At 38.6% G+C, this 24,776-nt stretch overlaps 1 protein-coding gene across 2 annotated transcripts in view; it reads right to left on the bottom strand.

Annotated features, from left to right (window-relative positions):
• LOC108893161 (pyruvate carboxylase, mitochondrial) overlaps positions 1 to 24,776 on the bottom strand; it is a 261,450-nt gene that overhangs the window by 23,186 nt on the left and 213,488 nt on the right. For both annotated transcript variants that reach the window (XM_018691027.2, XM_018691021.2), the window contains exons 16-21: positions 19,869 to 20,025; positions 17,220 to 17,460; positions 15,125 to 15,292; positions 14,112 to 14,193; positions 8,406 to 8,563; positions 7,504 to 7,590 (exon numbers count right to left, since the gene is read on the bottom strand). In XM_018691027.2, coding sequence (XP_018546543.1) covers positions 7,504 to 7,590; positions 8,406 to 8,563; positions 14,112 to 14,193; positions 15,125 to 15,292; positions 17,220 to 17,460; positions 19,869 to 20,025 — 893 coding nt within the window. The remainder of the gene's footprint in view (positions 1 to 7,503; positions 7,591 to 8,405; positions 8,564 to 14,111; positions 14,194 to 15,124; positions 15,293 to 17,219; positions 17,461 to 19,868; positions 20,026 to 24,776) is intronic.

Genomic DNA, 24,776 nt, shown 5'->3' with positions numbered 1-24,776 from the left:
CTTACTACAAAACTCTATGTGAACGTTCATGAAACTCATCAGGGCCTTATATTATGGTTGTCCTGGCACTAGCTATCTGAAAACTGTGTCACTGCAATTAATCTCCCAGTGACAAGCTACATTTTTTTAAAAACAGCCCAGGATGCCAGTTAAAGTCCGCAACCACTTGGCAAATTTTCAAATCAGCTTTGCAAGGAAATCAGCACTTTCCCAGCAAGATACAAGAAAGAAATGTTTCCTACTGATTGAAACAAGTGTGCACTTCCCTTCGGCACTTCCTTGCTACTACACCTAAAGCTCATTTTGATTGGGTTTGTGAATAGAGGAGATAATGATACATTGCTTTAACAGAATGACTGTTTACAGAGAAGCTTAAGAGATTTGAATGGGTTGTTGAAATCCCTGGAGAGGCCATTAACTTGGTATAGCTGTGGAACAAAAGCTCACTGCAGAGTTACTTGAAATCTATCTAAAACACAAGAAAAGAAGCATGACGGTGCATTCCTCGTCTACCTTCGCCCTGTCTCCCTTTCTCTATTGTTTCCTCTGTCTTCTGTTGCCAGAGTCCATTTTTCTCATCTTTTTCACTGCAAAGAATTGTTACTCTTCTCTTTATTATCTGTCTTCATGCACCATTCTTCTTAGTCCATCCCTCTCTAACTCGCTTAACAACTATCTTCCGTCTTCACAGTAAAAGCTAAGGTGTTGACTTTGTACTCTGCCCTCATCAATCACCTTAGCCCCATTCCCCATCCCTCTTTTCCTCTGTCAAATATTTATTTTTTCCCTTGATCCACAGTAACATCATGAGTGTTACTCTCATTATTAGTCTCTATAGATGAATTACCCTCCTCCAACTCTCTGTGGGTGCCTCACACACAGAGAAAGGAAATGTGATTTCAATCTGTGTGTGAGCTATACTGTGTATGATGTGTGAGTTTTCTATATTTTTAGATGAAGAGTGAGATAAATCACATCATAGTCATGCAGGGTTAGAAAAATCTGATTTCCTGTGTTCCTGTGTGAAGCTGAGCTCAAACTCTTAACTCTTCACTACGAAGCCCTTTTGGTCAAACTGATAAGATGTTGTCATTGTGTCAGTAGTTCATACCTGTCTTTTATATACAGAACACAATGTTAAAGATGTAATTACATTTTGAAGGGGAAGTACAACATTTGACTGGACCTATGTAAGTAATGTGTTTTGTGAACCTCTGAACAAAATCCAGTCCATTAGAAAAGGCAAGTTGTTATTCTATGTCAAGTACAAAACAAAGTATAAAGCAAAGCTAGTTTAATATGAAGAAAACCATTGTTTGAACTGTTAGATCTAGAAGTTAAGGTCCAAAATATGTGTTTGACAGTCATGTTGAAGTAAAAGTTATAAAAAAATAGAAGAGTCAGAATAAAAGTCCAGCAAACTATATCAAAAGAATTCATCTTGTGAGGATGAAAGTGTTATGAGATGTGCAGAAGTATTAAATAGATAGTTTATATTTATATTTATTAATAAACAAGATACTTGTGAGATTTTATGATACACTGATCAGCCACAACATTAAAACCACTGACAGGTGAAGTAAATAACATTAATCATCTCTTTACATTACAATGTTCTGCTGGGAAACCTTGGGGCCTGACATTCATCTGGATGTTACTTTGATACATGCCACCCAATTTAACAATGTTGAAGACCAAGCACACCCCTCCATGGCAAACAAACTCCCCGACAGTAGGGGCCTCCCCCAGCAGAACAATGCTTCCACCACACCACAAAAACTGCTGAGAAATGGCTCAAGGAACACAGCAAAGAGCATGAGGTGTTGACCTGGCCTCCAAATCCCCAAGATCCCAATTTGATTGAGGAAAAGTCAGGGCATCACGCAAGTCACTATGATTCATATTCATCCTCTGGGGATCATGAATCTCTGTACAGAATTTAACCACAACATCCTATACCTATCTGCTTTCAGTAATGATGTTTCTTCCCCTCAGTGTGCAGCAGCATACAGCACTCTGATCTTTCCATGTCTTCCTCACCATCTCTTAAACTCATCTGTAACCTTATGCAGTTCTTCATACAGGCTTATTATCACACTTGATACACAAGACCTTTCTATTCTTACTATCTCTGACTTCCTTCTCTCTCTCACACTACTCCTCTTCTGCCTTCTGTCCATCTTTCTCACTTTCACTAATGTACAGCTCTCACTAAGTGGTCCTGGCATGACTCCACACTCCTGGCAGCAGAAATTGGGCACTGTGGAGCATGTGTGTGTGTGAAAGCATGGCAGTTATTTTGTGTGTGCTCGTATACTTGTGTGTGTCATGTGTCTGTGTACTTTGCTCAAATTTGTTTTGAAATGCAACTCTATCCAAACCCGAACTCTCCTAATGGGCAAAGGATTATATCATCCAGCATCCAGTGTTATAGGGAGAGAGCAAATACAACAAACACACACACATACACACACACACACACACACACACACACACACACACACACACACACACACACACACACACACACACACACACACACACACACACACACTAGCCAGCCAAGCCAGGAGAAGAGTGAAGAATGGTACCTGTCAGGAGAGGAGGAGACAGGAGAGAGGAGCGATAACAAGAGACTCAGAGAGGGAGAGGAGGAGTGGAGAAACGATAGAAAGATTAGGGATATATGAAGGAAGGAGGGAGGGAGTAATGAAGGAAGGGATGAGAGAGGGAGAGCTGGGAGTGACCGACAGACAAGATGATGAAGAGAGTGACAGGAAGAGTAAGAGAGGGGGAGAAAGAAAGGGACAGACAGATGAACTGAGGGGTGGAAAGATGGAGGCAAACAGACAAGAGCAATAGACATCTGCAGCCCCACAGGCAATACAAGGAGGTGCTCCACCTCGAAGTAAGAGAGACTGAATGTGTGTGTTTTAACAGTGTGTAGGTGAGTGAATACGTGCCTGTAATTGCAAAGGGAAAGTGACAGAGTAAGTGAGGCAAGAGAGGAAGACAGAACACACACAAATACACAAACATATATACAACTGGTCCTTATATTGACAGGCTCATGTTGCGACAGATGTAGCTGAGCGAGAAAGAGAAGGGGAGGAAGACAGGAATAGGAATGTAAGTCAAAAGCAAAGGAAGAGAGGAAAGAGGCACTCGAGAGATAGAAAACTTTAGTTATGGCTATATGCTACTCACTGACAGTTTCAGGATTTTATATAACTAAACTAAACTGACCTCTCAAGAATAGACTGTTCTATTCTGATGAAACAGGGATGAGATCAATAATGGATTAACTGTTTAAATAATTTTTCTAAGCAAAAATGTCAAAAAAAAAAGTCACTGTTTCCAGCCTCGAATGTGAATATGTTCTGGTTTTCTTAATCCACTATGACAGTAACATGAATATTTGGCTTTTTGACTGTTGGTCAGACAAAATAAGACACTTAAATGAATTGTGTAACATACTAGGGAATATGCTAAATCATTTGCTTGTCAAGAGTTAGATGAGCAGATTGATATCATTCACACAGGGTACAGTAAATATAAAGCTATAGCCTTTACAGCTGGTTAGCTTAGCTTAGCACAGAGGATGGAAAAAGGGGGGGAAGCTAGCCTGACTCTGTCCAAGGGTAATAAAAATCCTCCTAAAAGGACATCTAAGCACATAAACACATTATATCTTATTTCTTTAGTCTGCACAAAAAACAGAGCTGTGGTGTATGTGAATGAAATAGTTGTGGTTTTACAGGAGGTTATTAGAACCAGAGACAACTACTGTCTGGCATCTGTGTGTAAAGAGATAGACTAAGGAGAATAAGCAGTGTATTTCCCAAAATGTTAAATGTTTTTTCCATTTTTCATTACTTGCTGACACCTTATAGACCTTGATCAGCTTTGAGGAAAACAACCTGTAGACTGATAATGCAACACTATAAATTAATAGTTTCTTTCCCTCTCTGAACAGATCCATTTGTAAAACTCATGTTTGGACATTTGCAAGGTGAAAAAATATGTTTGTCAGCCTGACAATAGTCAGAGGTTACATTATTAAACCGTGCCTGTAGGCATCTGTTCATGTATGTTTTGTCTGATTTTACTGTTGCTTCAGCAAATATGCCCTCAAGCAAAATAATAAGTAGCTTTTAAAATAGTAGTTATAACTTATTACTATCTTCTGACAAAGGTGGTTTGTCAGCTTTGACATCATACTATTCAAGTGATGTTACAATAATGTGGGCTGTGCAAGGGCACTACTATGTGACCAGAAGGATGATGAGGAGAAGAGTGACTGGCAGGTGAGCATCAAATCAAGGAGTGCATAATACATGACAACATGTTACTGAACATTGGTATGAAGAGGAAAAAAATCCTGTCCCTCTTTGCTCTCTAGTAGCTCACCACTCAGCTGTATCAGTTATTGTTTTGTCTCCATTTTCAACGTTCCTTCAGCAGACAGATTTGTCAGTGTTTTTTCTCTCAATTTAGCATTCCTCTCTCCCAGTGAACAGCACTGCATTTCAACACACTCATCCATTTTAACCAGACACCACTGATGAGGAAGAAATGCAGCACAAGACTAATAACATAATAAAATATTCAAGATGAAAATAAGTTAGACAATATTCAATTATATAAGACTGAAAAACAGAATTTCAGGCTGGCCAGTGGAGATGTGATCCACATTTACTTTGAAAAATAGCTTCAATTTAAATTTTAAAATGCCTCACAAAATGAAGAAGCTGTGTAGAACTACAATCATCTTAGCCTTAAGAGGTCTCAATGAAATGAGGTCTCGCTCCATTTTAGAGATACTGAGTCTATATACAGTGCATTCAGTGTTCAAAACAATCAAAGACATCATCCTGATAGTACTTGTACCCCTCTGTCTCTATTCTGCATCTCAGTCTGTTTCTCCTTTGTGATTCACATAAATTGAACAAACCTCTCCACACATACAGTAGATCCTAACCTTTGCTTGGCTTACTGCCCAAACTGCCCTCTCTCAGATCAATAAATGCCCTCAATAAGTAATTCTCTTTTTACATTTTTGACTAAGAACAGATAACCTTTCACATCTGTTAAATACATGCTATTTACTTTTTCATCCCACCTTCTATTAGCTGCATAGAGCTCTGTGTGTCTTAATGTTTAACTGTAGCAAACTATGTGGCTAACATCCACTGTCACTGATCATACTCCCCAGCTACTGTACAGTACATACAAACTTCATAACTGCTGCATGATCAACGAAAGACATTTGATCTGACCTCAGACCTTCTCAACAGACTAATCAAATCAGTATTAATGCTGAGGAAAACTCAAGAGACTAAGGATATTTTTATACCCCTTCATTTGGCTGAGCAGAGGTCCTTTATAATTTTAAATCAAGTCCATTGATTTATACAGATTCGGTGAATTTGCACAGGCTGATCAGCAAGCAATGTAATGATTATACTCAGCTGCATAGCTGGAATTATTATGAGTCTGTAAAAACAGCTGGGCTTATGAGCATTTTATAAAGTAATAATAATTCTGCACACCCATTGCTAAAAAACAAGGAACAAACATTAATAAGCTTGGGAAAGTAAGCAATCTAATCAATTAAATGCAAATCAGTTTTATGCAAATGCATTGATGATTAAACGTTAAAACTTTTTAAAAATCTGACATAATTAGAGTTGTTTGTCTTCTGCGTGGTGAGGAGGCGCACTGTACTTGATAAAATCAGTCCTGTAAATATTCCTAATTTTTTTATGCATTTGGAGTAAAGTGGTCTAAAAATTAAGTCGTCTGACAAGCACAATCCTTCACCCACAGCTCTGAGTATCAAAGATAAGGCTCTGCAGTGCTGTGGGTGCATGTGTGTGTGTGGGAGATCGTGGTTAATGTATATAGCTTGGTTGCTCTCCTTACTGCCAGTGCAGTGTGTGGTGTGTCTACTTTATATCTATATCTGACAAGCACACTCCTCCTCCCTTATCGACAAGCCAACAGTGTGAGAGACGCAGCCATTGTCAGGCTAACAGGATACAACAGAGTGCATAGCAGGACCCATAGGCACATTAAGCCAACATTGGCTTGTGCAGTGAAGCCCGCCGAGTCTTAATTGAATTGATAGAGAGCATGGGGAGAGGGTAGGGGAGGTTGAGGGAGAGGAATTGATGAGGAAAACAGAGTGGGGAAAAGAAAACTAGGGAGAGAGGACCCGGGAAGGAAAATTGAGATGGAGACAGAAAGACAATGAAAAAAGAGAAAGAGAGAAGAGAATAAGGGAAATGGGGAATCCAGGTGATATGTCTATGACGATAGAGAGAGAAAAATAAGGAAGATGGCTTGATAGTAAATGTGTGTAAAGCAGCAACAGAATGAGAAAGAGGGGGGTGGGGGGGTGGGGGGGGAGCCACTTGATAAAGAAAGAGAATGCAAACGAGAGAACGAAATAATTACAGAGTGAGTGTGAGTGTGGTGAAAGAGGGATGAATCTATTACTAAGCTGTGATGGTAAATAATGAAGAGAGAAAAACAAAAGAATTAATGAAAGATAATAAAAAACAAAAAGGCAGGCAAGAGGTGAATTTAGGCTGAGAATTAAATTGTTGACTGCAGATTAGGCAACAGAGCTACGATTAATGTGTCCTTCAGGAAATCAACCTAAAACTACTTCACTTAAGTTTCTACTAGAATTAACATGAAGTAGGTGATAAAAATAACAAAACTCAGTATCAGTGCTGAATACAACTGTACAGTTGGACAAGGTAAAAAGACTAATACAGAATAGGTACAATTTGCCAGGTTGGGGTAAAATTAAATTATGCAAAAGGTATAACTTACTTTCCTTTACCTTATAAGTACTTAAGGAAGCCAGGAAAGGTCAAACAGACTGTAAGGCTGAAAGCGAATCCAGACAGCACAGAATGGTGGATGTACCAAACTAAATCTGGGATTGTTTGGCTCAGCCAAGCAAAGAAAGAGGGGCAGCTTGGCAGAAGCAACCAGTGTGAGAGGTGCCAGTGTACAAATATCAAATGCATGCCAAAATTATACTAGTATTTTCTGCAGATAATTTTTCACAACTTGTCTTAGACATAATGTATTGGGAAAGTGAGCAAAGTGAAGCATCCTTACAGCTTGAAACGCATTATATGCTTGACTTTTTGCATGCAACTGTGTAACAGGCAGAGCTGTTTATTTTCTCATCCCTGTTTCAATCTGTTCTGTATTATAGGATAATATTACTATTTTAAGTGATGTGCTTCTCTTAAATCAAAGCTCTTTGAATATATTCTTGTCTGCCAAGTCAAATTAGGATTTTCTGGCATCAATAACTGCCTAAATGGTGACGAGGCATCAAAGCACCCTATCAGGAACCTACAGGTGACATCAATGCTCCTGCATACATCTGTGGTGCTAAAACTAAACTCGTGTAGAAATTACACAGCTACGCTCATGGTAATAAAGAGGGATTTGTGATGTTTTATCTTCATGTCTCACCTTAATGAGGTCCCCTAGTAGTTTGTTGGCTTCAGTGTAGGCCTTCTTCACCTCCTTGAATTTATTTCCAAGCCCCATACTATGAGCCTGCAATCAATCACAGTGAAAAAAGTGACAGAATGAATGAGAGGAGTAAAAATTATCTTTTTATTGCTCTCTGTTTAAGGAAAAAGTCAAGGCATTCTGGACAATTTGGTGTCAACCTGTGATTTAAGGGTATAACTTGTGTAGTGACACCCACAGCTCTTAAATATATGGTGATGCTCATGTAGCAGAGCCCACATATTTTTTTTCCAGTGGATGCACAACACTGTAGGTTCAGTCACTTTCAAACAGTCTATGACAGTATCAGAGTATGACTCTGCACAGTGAAGACACTGTAGACTTTTGTTTGTGCTTGATGTGCCATACAGCATTAAAAAAAAAAACTAAATAAGTTGCGAAAACAACATTTTTATTTGGGGTTTCTGGTTTGTCACATATTTTGCATCTTCAGTATCTTTGGAAACACAATAAAAAATGTAGTATTTCCAAAAAAGACACAGGAGGAAATAAGTAGAATTTCTCCAGAATATGTCTTTAAATCAAAAATTTAATACAACATTTTCTGTGTCAACAATCCTCACATTAAGCTGTTGATTACAATAAAACGAGTGGGTGCACAAAGTGCCCAAAGAGTTGGAGTTGCATCCAACAACAGTGAATGTAAATGTAATGTTACACTGAGCTAATGCCTTGTTTATATCCTCTCAGATGCACCAACCACCTCCAATACTCCCAAAGAGCTAAAAGTATAGCAAAAAGCGTTGTGAAATGCATTTTAACTTATTTAGCTTCAAAATCAATCACTGACACAAACACACACACACACACACACAAAGGACCAGAATAGCTCACTGTACCTGGAAGTGAAGGTTGGTGTACTGTCCTCCTGGTATTTCATTCTCATAGACATCAGCGTTGCCAGATTTCATCGTGGCAGTGCAGTCAAATGGAGCATACAGGCCTCTGGCTACTTCCCAATATTCACTGTAGTCAAACACCTTCTCCAGAGCAATGCCTGCAATAGGGCATAGCAAAATGACATCAGATTAATGGTCACCATGCACTTGACAACACTGATCTGCAGTAATTAGAAAATGAGTTTGCCGTTCATCTTAAGACAGCAATGTAGCAAAGGGCAACAACAAATCCAAAAACCTTGGTAATGTTTTTGTGTTTTCAGGATACAAATCTAAAGAATGGAATATGAGAAGAAATAAAAGCTTTATAATTAAGATGACTTATTAATGAGCTGAATTGGGTTTATTAGAATCATATTTCGGTACTGACCAAGATGAATAATTGCTTTTTCATATTTAAAGCCAAAATCTGTAACTTTCTGATTATTTTGCCCCCTACTGAAAAGAGGGAATTGTTATGATATTTATCATAAATCTAGTGGAATTGTTGTGGAAGCTTATGTGGCAACCTGCCATTTATCTGAATTAGTCACTTCAAATCTTGTGCCTGCTGGCAGATTGTGACAGTACTGGGCTTATGCTGTTGAGTTTGATGTATGAAAATATAAACATGATACGAAACTTGTCCGCCAGAGGTCCAACTCATCAGGTAGGTATGGAGGTGTCTCAGGGTCCTCATTGTCTTAAAAAGTCGTCAAACCAAAATGTCAGCTGAGACATTCCTCCTGTATATTATCTGCCACTACCACTCTTAAAAATTGTATTAGGTCAGGAAAATTCTGGGATTTAAAATGGTTAACAGGGCAGAAAAGCTTGAACAAGCCTGAACTATAGTGTAGGTAAAGTGTACTTTTAGCCTTTAAGTGAACTTCAAATTCACTCTGCATTTTCATCTTGCATTTGCCACATCAGAGCCACTCATTAAATCCCTGTGATGTTTTTTGTGATCCTTAAAAAAACAACCAACCAAACAAACAAAAACCCCCATCTGTTGCTCATATTCATGACATTCTGCTATAGCCAGTTAAGGTGTGCTAAAGCTGATTACCCTGAAAGGAAATATTTGCTTTAATGCCGTGACAGAAATGGCAGTACACTGAACTTTTGGCTAATGATGACAAAAATCAGGCATGTTAATGAGACAAACTTAGCTTGTTACATCCACAAGAACTAAATGACAAGCTTGAATTTTTGATTCAAAGTGAGTACATACTCCAGAAAGTGTTTGTGTGCTTCCACTGTGATCTTGGCGGGGAAATGGAGCTACTGTGAAATTAATGTGAAATTAATGTGCATGTTGTTGCTCCTCAAATTCAGCTGCCTGCCAAGCCAGTTAGTAATTAGGTCCATTTCCTTCTCTGTTTGAGAACACCATTTTTGTAGCTTTCATTTATGCTTCTATTGTGAAATTAAAACTTCCATTTACAAGGGGAAAGGACAGCAGGTTGAACCTGACAGCAGGCTGTTGATTCAAATGTTACATCAAATTACACTTTCAGTTAAATGTGAACATCACTAGGTATAATGTTTACCATGCTCACCATCTTAGTTTAGTGTGCTAGCATGTTAACATTTTACCTAATGGAGGAATCAGAGAAAAGGTTCAGGAATCATCAGGTTATTATTATTCACCATGAGGGGGATGAGTATCTGTACCAGGTTTGATGTAAATCCATCTAATTGCTGGTACTTCAGTCTGGATCACAGTGGTGGACCTACCGACTGACTGTTAAACTGCTGGCTCCAATGGTAAGGTCAGTGTCTTATTACTTTCATGAACAAAAATGCATTTTAGAGTGAGGTTTGAACCGCAGTTCTTTTGGTGGGGAAGCAGTTGTCCTAACAGCTGAGCTACAGCGTCTGCCAGAAAAACAACTTCTTCAAGTTTCCTGAGAAGAGGTCTAATTAGCCAAACACCACACCTGTGTGAGCTGGAAAGTCTTGTGAAAGCTGAATCAACTGATTTAAATGATCAGAAAAATGCTTTGGCGAGGAGTGATGGCAGGAGCATCTTTCTCAACCAACAGCCACAGTGGCCATACTGAAGCCAACAAACCAATATTTTGTTGTATTTCCTCCGTCTACAAATCTATGTGTGATGACCTGACCTAACCTGTTTGTACACGGTGTCCAGTAAATATGGAGAACTACTATAAATTTTGAATTCTAAAGTCTGAAAAATTATGTTAGAGGTAAATCCAGCATTGTTTTTCCTGGGCTGCATATACTGCATAATTGTATACCAAAGACATGCAGGCACACAAGCATGTGCATAGCCATAGATCAGTCATTTAGATGGCTGCTTGGCAGTGACAAAGTGCCATCAATATACAAGTCATTAGCAGCACAAAGTCACTAATACAGGAGACAATATTTACATTCATTAAGTTGTATATCTTCTCTAAACCAAAACAGATATGCAGAGTTGTAGAAAGACATCTGTGTTCACGTGGTGTGTCTATAGTGCGGTCTGCTGCATCGTGAACAGCTGCACTGTTGTGGCAGCTGAATTCCTTATCAGTTAAATCCATGCATGGTAGATGCATGGACTCAAAGACCACTTTAATCATTAAACTACATGTGAATATGTATGACTTTTTTAATGACAAAATGAATGGGTGTGTGTGCACAGTGTTGCTGAAAAAAATACACTAACAACTTTAAGACAAATGAATGAAAACGAATTAACCAGTGAAATGCTGCTTTTGCCATTTTCCAAGACAAAAAGAAGCTGTGGGAAATACTAAGGGAATGGAAGGGAAAGAGCAAAGAGAGAGGGAATTTGAGGGAGTGAAACAGGCATGTAAAGTGCTGTTAAATGCTTTATCACAGAGTTAGAGGGAGGTAAGGAGGAGAAAGATAGAGAGACAATATGAAAGAAGTGGAGGTGATAGGAAAAGGAATGAGACCAGAGAGAGGGAGGGAGATAGAGGAGGCAGAGCACATGACACAGCACTGACTACTGCTTTGTAACAGAGATGGTAAAAAGAGGAAGGGAGTGAAGAAAAGCAGTAAACAGACAAAGGTCATGAATGTATGGAGGTATCCAATGCAGTGCTCTGCTTGATTACAAAAGTATTGAGCTAGGCAAATGGTGATGGAAGGAGGAACGGCATAAAGAGAAGCAGAGATAAAAAGAAGTGATGAGTGCAAGGTGACAAGTATAAAAGAATCTGAAAGTGAGGAGGAGCTTGGCTGCATGTGTATGCATAATGCATGTACGAGGGTCACATCAGGATAGAATATAAGTATGCACACGTGTATGAGTGTGTGTGTGGGAGACATCCCGCATCCCAATCTTAGTCCCAAGTGAGGCAAATTGAAATTCCATGAATAAACTGGCAGACTTGAAAACCTCTCGCTCTTGAGTAACGACCTTGTCTTTTTCTCCTTTTCTCTGGGTTCTGTATGTTCACAAATTGATATTCTGTCACTAAACTGGACTGTGTCTAAATGATGGGGGAGTTTCTCTCACTCTGATACTTTGATGCAGCAATATGTCATGTTTCCTACATTGCCCAGAACAATATTTGCCATCTCTAGAGAATGGATGCGAACCTGTTGCATTCTGTTGTTGGTTAAGTGTGTAGATGGAAAGTGCAGCAGTGGAGCAAGAGGTTTACCTTTCAAAGCACAAGTCACACATCATACTCAAAACACAGCATGCCTTAATGGCTCTGTTGTTGTGTTGCTTTATGGACTATTAACAGAAATTGCTTCATCTTCTATGACAGATTTCTCCCTGTATGATTGTTAATACTGCTGCAGGAACAGTGAGTCTAGAGAGGAAGTTGTTCACTTCCTCTCTAGACTCACTGTGCTTCACATTGAAGGATGCCCTGAGGGACTGACAATACCAAGACCTGATGTTTACTGTCATCCCCTGTTTTACAACACCACTGCAGCCGAACGGGAAATAGTAGTGTGACATCATGTTGGCTGTTAGGCCACTCATCCATGGAAATTAGGTGCAGCCAAACACAAATGTACTGACACAGAAATGCAAGGAGCATGTGCATTATTTATTTTGTTTATTTATTTATTAAAAGAGCAACTCAGCCTGTTTTTGCTGACTTTAACCTCTCACCTTGCTGGAGTGACACAAAAGGGTGCATCATGGTGTGTTAGTACACTATGGCATAACTGTTAGGTGTGGAAAACCCTGTGATCACACCCCTTACCAGAACTAGAGAGTACAGTCAGACACTGCTTTTCAGCCTGGTATTAAGTTACTGTTAAAACAGTTCAAATATTTTCAGGTAGAATTTTCCCCCAAGATACACCATGATAAGTCAAAGGTGAGTTAAGGTGAAGCATGTACTGTGAGATGTACAGTGCATCAATACTACCACATGCAAGGTTGTCCATTAAAAACACCATCTGCATTTAATTACCATATAGTAACAAACTGATAATAATGGTAATAGTACCCTGCACTAGCTCAGCACACAGTACATAAGCTGTGCAGTGTGAATAGTGTAAACATAATTAACAGGGCTTTTCCTTGGTTCTGGGTAATGGAAATGAGCTATCAGATCTAGTTAGTAGATCTAACTCAATTTCCCCAATAGCATTACTCTGCAAAACTAAGAAGCAAACTCCACATCAGTTTAAATTCTTTTAGCCTGTTTCATGTTCCCTCAATTTCAACAGCAGTTTTACAACTAGCTGCTTTAATATGTTTTCCTCTCTGCACCCATCACTGTGGGAGGCAGAGGTCACTGAGCCCAGTCAGTCACCAGAGGAGGGAGGGGCTCAAGGTTTTTCGTAGCTCTTGAAAATTACAGTAAGCAGACCACAGTGGACAACAAAAAACCCAACCCACAAATGACCACATTATAAATCCTTCCACTTATTGTTTGACCTCCAGAGAAGATAGAATCAAGCAGTGGTGGTCCAGAGTGGGGGGAAACAGCCTTGTGACTGAAAGATCTCTGATATAACCAGACAATGGGGGTTGAGAAGCAAATGAGTAACCAACCATCTCAAGATTGCCCTGGGAGAACCCTTTAACCCTTAAATTCTCCATGGAGAGCTGCTTGTTGGTCAGAGTCAAAGATTATGCCTGTGCTGGGCAGCAGGTTTCAGTTGTTAGCATGCTGTGCTGAAAACAAGACCACCTTATTCAACCAATTATTTTATTTACAAGCCAATGGGTACATAAGCCTCAAATCTGCTGATATTTCTTATCTTTCAGCCATATAACTGTTGGAACTGTTCATAATTTCATGAATCAGGAATGTTTTGTTTAACAGAGCTTCAGTTTTTATTGATCATGTCAGTCTCTTTCTTCTGGTCTGTCTCCCTATTTTCCATCTTCCTCTCATAATTGGCTGTTTATGTTATCACTAAGCTGAATGCGTCAGTCTTTCTTAGACCATAATTAGTGATGCACTCTGTCATTTATTGATTTGTTGATTGATTTTGTCCCACTCATGTTAAGTAGGAGACTCTCAGAAAGACAAGAAATAACTTCTGGGTAAAACTGGTGATTCAGGATACACTGTGTTTACATACTGCAGTAAAAACGTCATGTGGATATTTGAAGGTGTTTGCTGCAACATTCTCTCTAGACTGTTCTTTATGATTGACTTTACTCAACTGAATCAATGAACAAAAACAATTTGTATTCAAATGCCCACATACCAGTATCAAGCTTGGTTCCCTTGGTGCAGGCCACGATGGCTCCCATGCTGGGCTGAGAAGTCATGCCAGCCATTGAGTCAACCTAGAGGGAGACAATCAATATGAAGACTGTTTGACTAAAAGCCTTAATCTCTGGAAAAGTGCATGATATGGGTCCACACCTTAGTGGATTGATTTTATATACACAGAGTAAAAGATGTGGTATACTAGTATGCCAATCTGTGTGCACAGTATATTATGTATGTATGTACACATGTAAGAAAGCAACTTCCCATTCAAGTCTTCCCTACCCTGTTGAGTGTATTTCAGCATGCTTCATCTTATTTGTTACTGTGCATGAATGTTTTATTACTTGGAAGAATGAAAAGACACAGTTTAACCACATAAACTCATGGAATCGATACAAACAGATGTTTTTAGTGGGTGTGTCTGATCCATAGTGGACAGTCGGTTGTTTGTTTCATACACTGTTACAAGGAGCTGAGCAGCAGAACAGCCCAAAACTGCAAATAGCAGCCAACTGTTTTAATGAGACTGCCAATGCTGGCAGCATGTGTCAGTGAACACAGTAAGGGAAATGCTATTGGCTTCTACATTTGTTCATTCTTTGTTCCAGTGACATTTCACAATGTAAACTGCAGAAGATAGAAAAGGAATGTCTGTTGTTAGGGTAACTTATGGGTGAACTTTGGCCTCCAAATAATTATTCCAGTTGAATGTGTATATTGGTTGGTACTTCTTATACGACAGGTTTCCTACAGTATCAAACTGATGTAAATTTGGAATTAAAGTATAGTAAGCCAACACTTTCTATAACTTTCATGAATTAGTATAAATTAGAACATTCAACTGTTTTATGATAATGGATAAGGATTTAAAACCTTTCAGAGACATTTTTAATAATGTTGTAGATGCATATAATGAAAAAGAGAAAACACAGTACACCAAAACATCCAAAACAACCTTGACCTTAACTAATGCAGAAGATCTGTACAGCAAACATGAATACTCACAGCCACGTCAACTACGTCAGCTCCAGCCTCAGCACAGGCCAGCATGGCAGCTACACCAGCTCCAGCTGTGTCGTGTGTATGCACATGGATGGGTACATCTGGGAAGCGGTCTCTCAGAGCGCCGACTAGAAGCTTGCTGGCCTCTGGCTTCAGCAGGCCAGCCATATCCTGGTGAAACAGGGAGAGAGAAGGACAAATGAGGAGGGAGTTGTAAAAGTACTGAAGGAAAAATTTAATGAGAAATTTTAGTAATGTCTGACACAATAAATTGATCAAATATTTGACAGTGATTCTATGAAGCTTAATATCCCACATCCTGTGTTACAAGGTATTTTCTCTTTTAGATTATTTTCTATCCACACATATATTTTTGAAACTCTTGGGTCTAGATTCCTGCACAATAATAAATGAAAACACAAACAGACCTTAATCTAGATGTGGCTTTCTGCAACACATATAAATTTTGGATATGGAGTCCTGGACTAAGTTAAACAAGATTAATTTCAACCTCCTGTCTTAGTGCTCATTAGTGAGAGAATGTGCCTAAGGCTGCTCATGAAAGCTGGAACACACCACAAAGTGCTGATAATTTGGTGGATTCAACTAAGTCAAAACAGACAAAACAGAAAGAAAGCAGAAACAGCATGTTTATATATACTGAGATCCCTAAATTGATCAGGACTGGGGTATTGATGACTGAAATCATCTAAATAATCACTGTGTCTTGATTTGAGGAATTAACCTAAAGTTAAAACGGCCACCTCAGAGATCGAATTTAAGCCAGTGTTAGTTCTGTTAATTTAAGACCCAGCTACATCTAGTACTATTCCAAACCATGCAAGTGAAAACTAGTTTCAATTAAGCTGGTTCAAACAGCCACTTATTCTTTTGTTGTTGAATAATCACACTTTTGTAGATAAAAAAATAAATAAATAAATAAAAATAAATAAATATATACTTGGAAATTATTAATTAGAGCAACAAAATACTGACTAAAGTTGAGGGTTTCACAGTCTTACAAAGATGATTATAATGTATAATCTTAACTGATATTAACAAGTTCCCAGACAGAGCTTAGATGTTTAGTTCATCCCTTTGATGAACTCCTTGAAGTTATAATGTATGCTCATTTCCTTTTTTTTTTTTTTTAAAGTTAACCTCATTAGCTGTGCAAGCCTTTTATAAGATTGCCACTGCTGCTTGTTATGGTTCACTCTGTGGTAGAGCGGGACTCTGGAGTTTATCATTTCCTGTTTGAAAATATTCTGTCATGCTTGAATAAAGAAATTAATTCAATGGGAGCATTATCAGTCTGTTCATTTAGATAAGCAGCTCAAGTATACAAGTTATTTCAATAGGAGCAAATAAAAAACCTCAACAGTTAAAATGTGAGTGTTTTCTATTAATCAAAAATGCATGTATGTGTGTTGTGTGAAAAAGCTTCACGATGATTAATTGGTGAAACTGGTTATTGGTCAGGTTTTTGTATTTACCTGAACATCAATTAACATTCTGCCATTTCAGTAGTGGCAGTGCCAAATGTGACAATACCAACAGAATTGGAGAAGCAGTAGTAGTTGTTGCAGTACATGTAGTCATATTAATACATATTTCAGGCAGGGTAAAAGAAGTGAAAAAACTCACACAATGCAACTTGCTTAAATAATAGTTTTTTGATCAGGATTTCTATTAGTCAACTTAAATGTCTTACCTGCCACAGAAACTTGGCTTAAACCAACTGTATACAAAGAAGTTTCCACCAAAATGCTATGTAGAGTGTATACAGCCATGCCAGACAGCCAAAGGTTTAGCTAGTAGTTAGTGCAGGGCCAAAATATAATGACATACATTCCCAAAGACTGTGTATACAAGTTTAAGCAAAGAATAATTTCCAAACACTCTTTTCAGCTGTTTTTATGTTATTTCAGTGGCAGATGGGCAGGGGCTTTCACACAGAGGCAAACAATGAGTGCCAGAATATTAATTTTATCAGAGGGTAGGAAAAAAACCTGGCTTGTTGTAGAAGTCTAACTAGCAGTTAACAGCTCTCACAGCAAACACTTAAAACACTAGATCCTGTTTTTAACTTTCTCACCTTGATACACAGGATGTGGGTTCCAGCTTTGACAAGCTCGTCTGCCAGTTTCACATAGTAGTCCAGGGAGTACTTCTGCCTCATTGGGTCAGACACGTCACCCGTGTAGGAGATGGCAGCCTCCACTACGCCACCTGCTGCTCCAGCAGCCTCCATCCCCAGCAGCATGTTTGGCACGTAGTTCAGGGAATCAAATACACGGAAGATGTCCATGCCGTTCTCCTTGGCCACCTCACAGAACCTGAAGGAGGGGGGTGGGGGCATGACGTTAGCCAACAGCACATACAGTACTGTACATATCTTTTTTTTTTCTTTAATTACATTCAAACTAGAGGCAGGAATAGATTAGGGAGGTAGTCAAGATTTACTGTACACTGTAAGATTATCACGCAATCTCTTACATTTATGAGTTTGTCTTCATACACAGTGTATCACAGATAATAGCGCACATCTGGGTTGGGATAAGCGGTTTATATCCATCTCCATATCATCACTCATAAATATCACTGTACCTGCATTAATACAATTTTCTCACTGTTTCCAAGAGAAGTGAGCTTACACAGCCTGCAGGAGCCCACAATAAGTTGAGAAAAACGCACACCCGCCTCATTATCCAAGCTGCTAGTGGTAAATCCCTCCTATTATAGCCTTGGCTTCATCAGGTTTTTCATAACTGGGGTGAGTGCTTATTGTAGCTGTGTTGCTGTGAATGCAATATTTACACACAGAGAGCTTTTGTTTTGGCAAATAAACAGACATACTTAATGTAGTACCACAAGAGGATTACCAGTCCAATGTCTGCATGTCCAGTATTTATTCAGCACTACAACATATGCAAGTGTTGTCTTGTGGAAGGTGTGCACCAAATCAGACTCACTGTACTGTCCTACATATCTGACTCAGAACTGCAGTGATCATTATTCATGTGAATCCAAAAGTTTTTTCTGTCAAAAACTTCAAGTGACAAGAAGATCTACTTAGCAATCGTATGGCCCTTTCAATCCTCCAGGCGTCTTAGATATCCTAAAATTTTACACCCATCTTGCTGCAGAGTGTACTGTGACCCTGTGAAATGCACTTTAAATCAATGAAATGAAATGAAATTACTCTTTGATTTGATTTAGTTAATGAAGATGCTTAGGCCACTTGGCTGCGGGCTGCTGCACTAAAAACGTTGAAGGCGAGAGAATGATGGAATGAAGGGAGGATGGAGAGAGAGCTGGAAAAACAGATCAGAGCCATTAATCACAATCGTGAAAATTTTCGATGGCACTCCCCCTGTGGGACACCGAGCAAGAGTGGGGAGAGGGAGACAAAGAGCAGTTGGGATAGAAAGAGGGAGTTAAAAAGAGAGAAAGAAGTGTGTAATGCAGAGAGATGAATGGAGGCGTAAAACAGGGAGTTATACGAGTGGGGATAAATAATGACTATATGATAGGAGAGGGGGGAGGAGAGGGGGAGTAAGAAAGACAGGGAGGATAGGGATGGTGTGTGTGTGTGTATGTTATTCAACTGGAAGGAGGGAAGAGGGGACAGCTGCATTAGTCATAAGCTACTCCTAATTTATTTGAGGTGAGGGGAATTACACAGTGTATATGGGTGTGTGTGTGTGTCCTTGTATGTGTTTGTGTGTGGAATTGACTGCAGGTGCGTGTGCTTGAGTATGCATGAGTCATCCACATCATCGAGATAGCTTGTGAATCCATTTGGAAAAGTGTTAGAGGCGTGTGAATGCATGTGTGTAGGCACAGGAGTATTTATGGCACCCAAATGCATGAGATCTGAATCGACAATATGTCTGTGAAATGTATAGAACTCACTGAACATGGTAGGAGGCAAAAGGAACACATCAACCAAATTGACATGATTAAACGTTTGTGCCAGATGTGTGGTTTGAAGAAATACCTTACAGTATATCCATTTGGATATATTCCAAAAGAACGCAGCTGTGTCTGCTACATACAGAGTTTGACGTATGCAGTGTAGGAGAAAAAAATACCATCTTAAAAGTAATCAAAAGTGGAGCTTAGAGCAACTTTTGTTCTCAAAAAATCTCCTTAATAAATACATTTAAACAGTTGTAGTGAGGAACCAAAAAATATGTATACCATCCAAATTTTGTTGATGAACAAATATAAAAATATGATAAATAAAATATTTGGCTTTCATTTGGTTTTCTGTTACCTCAGATGCCAAGTAGGTTGTGCCTTGTGAGAAGAGTAGGTGTGATGAACTGAAACTGAAGTCTGTAGAAAATCTTCTATCTTTTTATGTATTGTTTTTAGGTATTGCAAGAAATTTCAATCATGTAAAATACTTGGCTCAGCTCACAGACAGACAAAATGATGTATGGAGTTGATGGTCTCCCATGTTGTTCCCATGGAAACAACCCAGTAAGGAGACATTTTTATAAATAATATGAGAGTGACAGGCAATGAAGCTCGAGTAGGGACAGCTGGTTTAAAGAAAAAATGTTTTCAGCTCAGTATAAGAGCTAAATAGGACAAAGTTTTTGGACTGTGTATGGATCTGGACAGAAATACAAAAGAATGTGTGCATGTTCACAGTAAGACCTGAAGTGTTAATGTCTGTTCCTTCAATCACATTTGATTGAAGGATAATATGTGGGAGTGTGTGTGTGTGGCTCACTTAAAAACAGCATTGTCAGGGTAGTTGGTGTAGCCCACAGCGTTGGCCCCTCTCAGCAGCATCTGGAAAGGAACGTTTGGGATCAAAGCTCTCAGCTCCTGGAGTCTCTTCCACGGACATTCTGACAGGAAGCGCATGGCCACGTCAAAAGTAGCACCTAATTACACACACACACACACACACACACACACACAAAGAAAGAGAGAGAGAGAGGACGGGGGTTGATGATAGTTTATTTCAGCTGTCATCTCAAATCTTATCTGTCATCCCAACTTTGATCTCAATTTTAAACTAATATTTCAAACTTATCATATCACCCACAAACACACATAGAGATGGCACACATAAAATACACACTAATGGATGCTCAAATAAAGTATCTGATGATAGCCTCCTTGCTCATTCTAACACTTTCATCATTTCATTTTAAAGTCACTTTAAAATCTAAGAAATGTTTCAGTGGAAGGGGTGAAAAGAGAGATAGCAATCTCTCATTTCCCTTTCTGGGGGAGTAGATTAGTGAATCTCATACCCGTTTATCATATCAGCTAGAAATATTGAAGCCTCCAGTGGTTTTCTGCTGATCCAACACTGTCATCATTAAATTTCATTTTTCTGAGCACTCATACATTTAGACACACAGAGAATACTAAGCACAAGTGCTTGTTCCTGGGAGAGGCAGGGAGGCCATGGAAAAACCCTTCTCTTTATCAATTTTTTAATTTTTTTCCCCCTGATTTGGATTTTAGCTTATGTCAGCATCTCTTAAACTACTGGTTTAGAGCGGAAATGACTCCAAGCAATCCTATCTGATGTTAAACATTAGTATTAATGTTTCATTGCACGTGAAACACGTAATGCTGAGTGAAGCCTTCATCTGGGACAGCAGAATTTACTCTAATAATGTGGTGACGTGAATGAAGACTGACAGCTGGTCCCACATGCAGAACATTAGGCACAGTCACTGCTGTAGCCTGCCTTTTTGGAAGAGCAGGCAGCGTCCAATCTACCATGAACATGAGCTGAAATAAATCAAATGGAAGGATGGAAAAAAGCCTTTTGCGCATTGCCCGCAGTTGCCAGCGATGTATTCAACACCCCATATAATGTTTATAGATAGAAAAGAAAAAATGACTTATTTTGGGGCAAACTGTCTCCTGGAATAGGTGTTGTGGGAATAGATGGGCCTTTAACATCTTCTGCTGGTATGTTAGCCAAGAGTAAATTATACACAAAACTCAGTAATAAAACAGTTTGTACAGTCTCATATTGGCAAAAATCTTTACTCCATCCAAATTTCCCCAGGTGGAAAAATAAAGTTCTATAAAGTTAATCCCTTTTTCATGCTCTTGGGCTCATAAAGAAAAGCCCATGATAAATAAAAATGATTAATATCTATAATTTGAATCGTTGAGTTACATAAGCACACACACTTCACAGCAGTTATCAGCATTTTAGCTTAAGTGTGCAATTGTAGCCATGATGTATCTGACAGTTTATCCAGGCAGATCAATTTTTATGTCACCTGTGACTCCACTGTATTGCTCTGGATTGGCTGATTTTCTTTTGTATAGTCCAGACTTTCATGTTTGTTTGTGTCCACATCCTGTGGTAAGATGCAGCTCACAAATGTATTCTAAAATACTGATTATACAACTGCTGGACTGAACAAGACACACACACCAACATGATCACATACAGTAATTAAGAATCTGCAGCTTTACCATCTGATAAATTTGCTGACTGTGAAACAGATAAGGGGAATCATATGGATACATTACGTGACCCAGTTCATATTACTGTATCTTCTATGGTGTAGGGAGGAACGCTATATCAGGAAGGGATTTAATCCTCAAAGGGCTTTCACAGGCTTAATCTCTTCAATGATTCATTCTGCCTCTAAGCAGCTGAAACATGTGAAAGTAATATTCCCTATCTAAGACCACTCTGTGTAAAAAAAAGAAAAAAAAGATTCTTGCATAGGGACAATGTGTCAGGGTAACAGCGTTCAATACTCACGTGGTCATTTCCCTTTGGTGATTTATTTTGGTTCTAAGTGATTTGAGCACAGCTGGGTATAATATTCTTATCTCTGATCACTTTGTAATAAAACTACATTGTATAGGGACCTCCTATCAAGAGAGGCATGGTAGATATTCCTCCCATGGTCATTTAGTGATTTATGAGGAACTGTTTAAAGGCACAGTTACAAGCTGTCACTGTGGGACAGTGAGTGCTAGAGCTGAACTTTCTACTACAGTGTGGTAGTCTAATGTGTGCTTCTCAACTTAAATCGATGTGAGACGAGAGCCTGGATGGCAGCTGGTGAATCAGAGAACTTTGGGCACTGAAAGCTGAGTGGATGAAGGGTGTTTAAGAACAAACTGTCTGATGTTCACACATTATCCTGAGATACTGCAAAACATTATTTCTTAAATGAGGCACTCCAATGATTTTATAGATGGAGTTTACTCATCAAGAAATGTACTCATCCTGTAAAAACTATTCTGGACTCTGGAGGAACCTTATGATGCCTGAGAAAAACATCCTGTGATAATGTCTCTGGTTGGGCTGGAGACTTCAAATTTTTATGGATGGCATTTATGGGTGGATGCCCATGGAAAGTCTTAGGAAAGAATATATTGGGTCACATTCTGGGAGGTGTAGAATCCAACGTGTTTAGAGTTTGACCCATACAATGGATTAAAAGTTTGGATATCTTGGTTTACAGAAAGAATAAAAAGGAAAGAGGGAGATAGAGGAGACAAAGAGGACAATATAAACAAGGAGAGATAAGTGAGCCAACAAAGAAAAAGTTATAAAATCAAGAAGCCAAGAAAAAATAGGTAAGATGTATTGTAAAGATGTACGCTGGTTTGGTTTCTTTTTGACTTTATCTCTGACAATTTTCCCAACTTTAAAATGAAATGAAAAAAATGGCATCTATTTTTAAAAAGTGGAATTGGAGCAGCCCCATGTGGGGCTTGAAACTGAGTCTGCTTAAAGTGATAATCAGGGCTATTTGTGTGTGTAAGACAAGCAAAAACAGCACACTGAAATTAACTTTTATTGTCAAGAGAAAATATTCTGTGTCAAAAGACTTGGTGGCAGATTCATCACTCTTTTTTTCTAAATGCTTTGTTGTTAATACTTAACAACTCAAATTAATATCAAAATATTAATATGCACAGGACAACACTCATGCAAAGATGTTATTATACTGCAAACTAGTGCAGTTGCAGGAAGGTGTCGGGGGATATCTCTTTCTAGAATTTATTGTGCCTTTAAGTGTTTAAATAATTATGAGAAAGTCCTATTCTGTTTTCTCTGACTCATAATCATATCATGCAGGAACTACTGACGCCTCAAGAGAATCCACTAGCATATTACTTTCTTTTTAGTGATTCACATGCTCCCAACAACTTTTCTTAACTGAGAAAGACAAATGAATCTTATCCTCAGCTCATAATATCAGCCCATTACAGAATCATTATGTCAGGAGGTGTTTAAACTTCTCCAAGTCTTGTTTTACATCTGATTTCAATCATGTTCTTTTGCTGTTGTCGTGTAAATGGGAGAGAGACAAGCATATATTCACTTCTGTATGAAGATAGAAGACTGTTTAAACTTCAAGCACTTTCATTGACAGCAGATTTTAAAACTTGACTCCTACTGTAATTCAAACATTAGCGCTTTATGAGAGTTTTTTTAAAAAAAGACACATATTCACTTTTCTCTTGCCATTTTTTCCATCACTGGATTCAGAGACCAGATTATTCAGCAGTGTTTACTTTGAGCTTTTACTGCATCAAATGCCCACATTAAGAATATTAACCACACTGTCTGCTCAGTTATGATTAATTATACATTGTACTGAAAAATGGTCAGTTGAAGCCTTCAAAAGGAAGTGATGATATTTTTTGATCTCACGATTAATTGTTCAAAAGGAAACGAAGCTCAGACCTTATTAAATGTTTATTTATCACCATTCCTATTGAAGCATTATACAAGCTCACCAATTAGTTTTAAAAATCTTACCCCACTGCTGCAGCTTCTCTCTGGCTTTTAAGTAGTTCAATGGACCAATGGTTTAGGCTTTCAAAAACCATGATAAGTCACAGTTTAGAAAACAGGAAGCTCCTAGGAAATTAACATCTTTAATGTTCAGCCATAAAATGGTCTCAAAGCATGCACTCTATCAGGTTTTATAGACCGTTGCACAGTTTCAGTTTCCCATACAGATGAAGAAAATAGTTAGAAAAACCTGAGAGAAAGCTAAGTTTGTGCTTTTCTTTAGTAAAACATGTAGACATGTCTGTGCTGTGAGCCTTCCATTTCCTAAAGGGAGATTTATCTCCGTTGCCCCATTTGGACTATGTTCAAAACCAGTGAGGCTGCAAAAGAGTGGAAGGATCGTCAGAAAGCTATCAGTCAGATTGTCCTATGTATGATGTTAAATTATGGTAAAGAACACTTTAATATGGTTTAGGTTTAAAAATGGAGGATTTATCTTTTTAAGGCCTCACATATTATATAATGAAACGTTAAAAAAGGCATTTATGTGCCTTAATCAAAACACTCCTCTTTCAGAGCTGGCTCAAGCAGTTTAATGAGACATACAGGGACAAGAGACGTCCCTATATCTATTGAGCAATCTCCTCCAGAGTGAAGGACTGAGTTCACTGCAAGTTTCCACAGTCTCTCTCCAAAGATTTACTTTTAATGTAACTGCTCAAACACAGCTAAGCTGAATTCATATCATCTTTCTCTGGTCAGTCTTATAATAACATCACGATATATAGAGAGATGGAAGTCGGGAAGCATTTAAGTCCTTTTTATCGAAATAACTCCTCAATGATTTACTTTTGCTATAACCTTTTTATCTGTTCAAACACAAGATGAGTAGAC

The sequence above is a fragment of the Lates calcarifer genome, linkage group LG15, assembly GCF_001640805.2.
Source record: "Lates calcarifer isolate ASB-BC8 linkage group LG15, TLL_Latcal_v3, whole genome shotgun sequence".
NCBI classification, from domain to species: Eukaryota; Metazoa; Chordata; class Actinopteri; family Centropomidae; genus Lates; species Lates calcarifer.
This window is presented reverse-complemented; position numbering and strand designations above follow the sequence as displayed.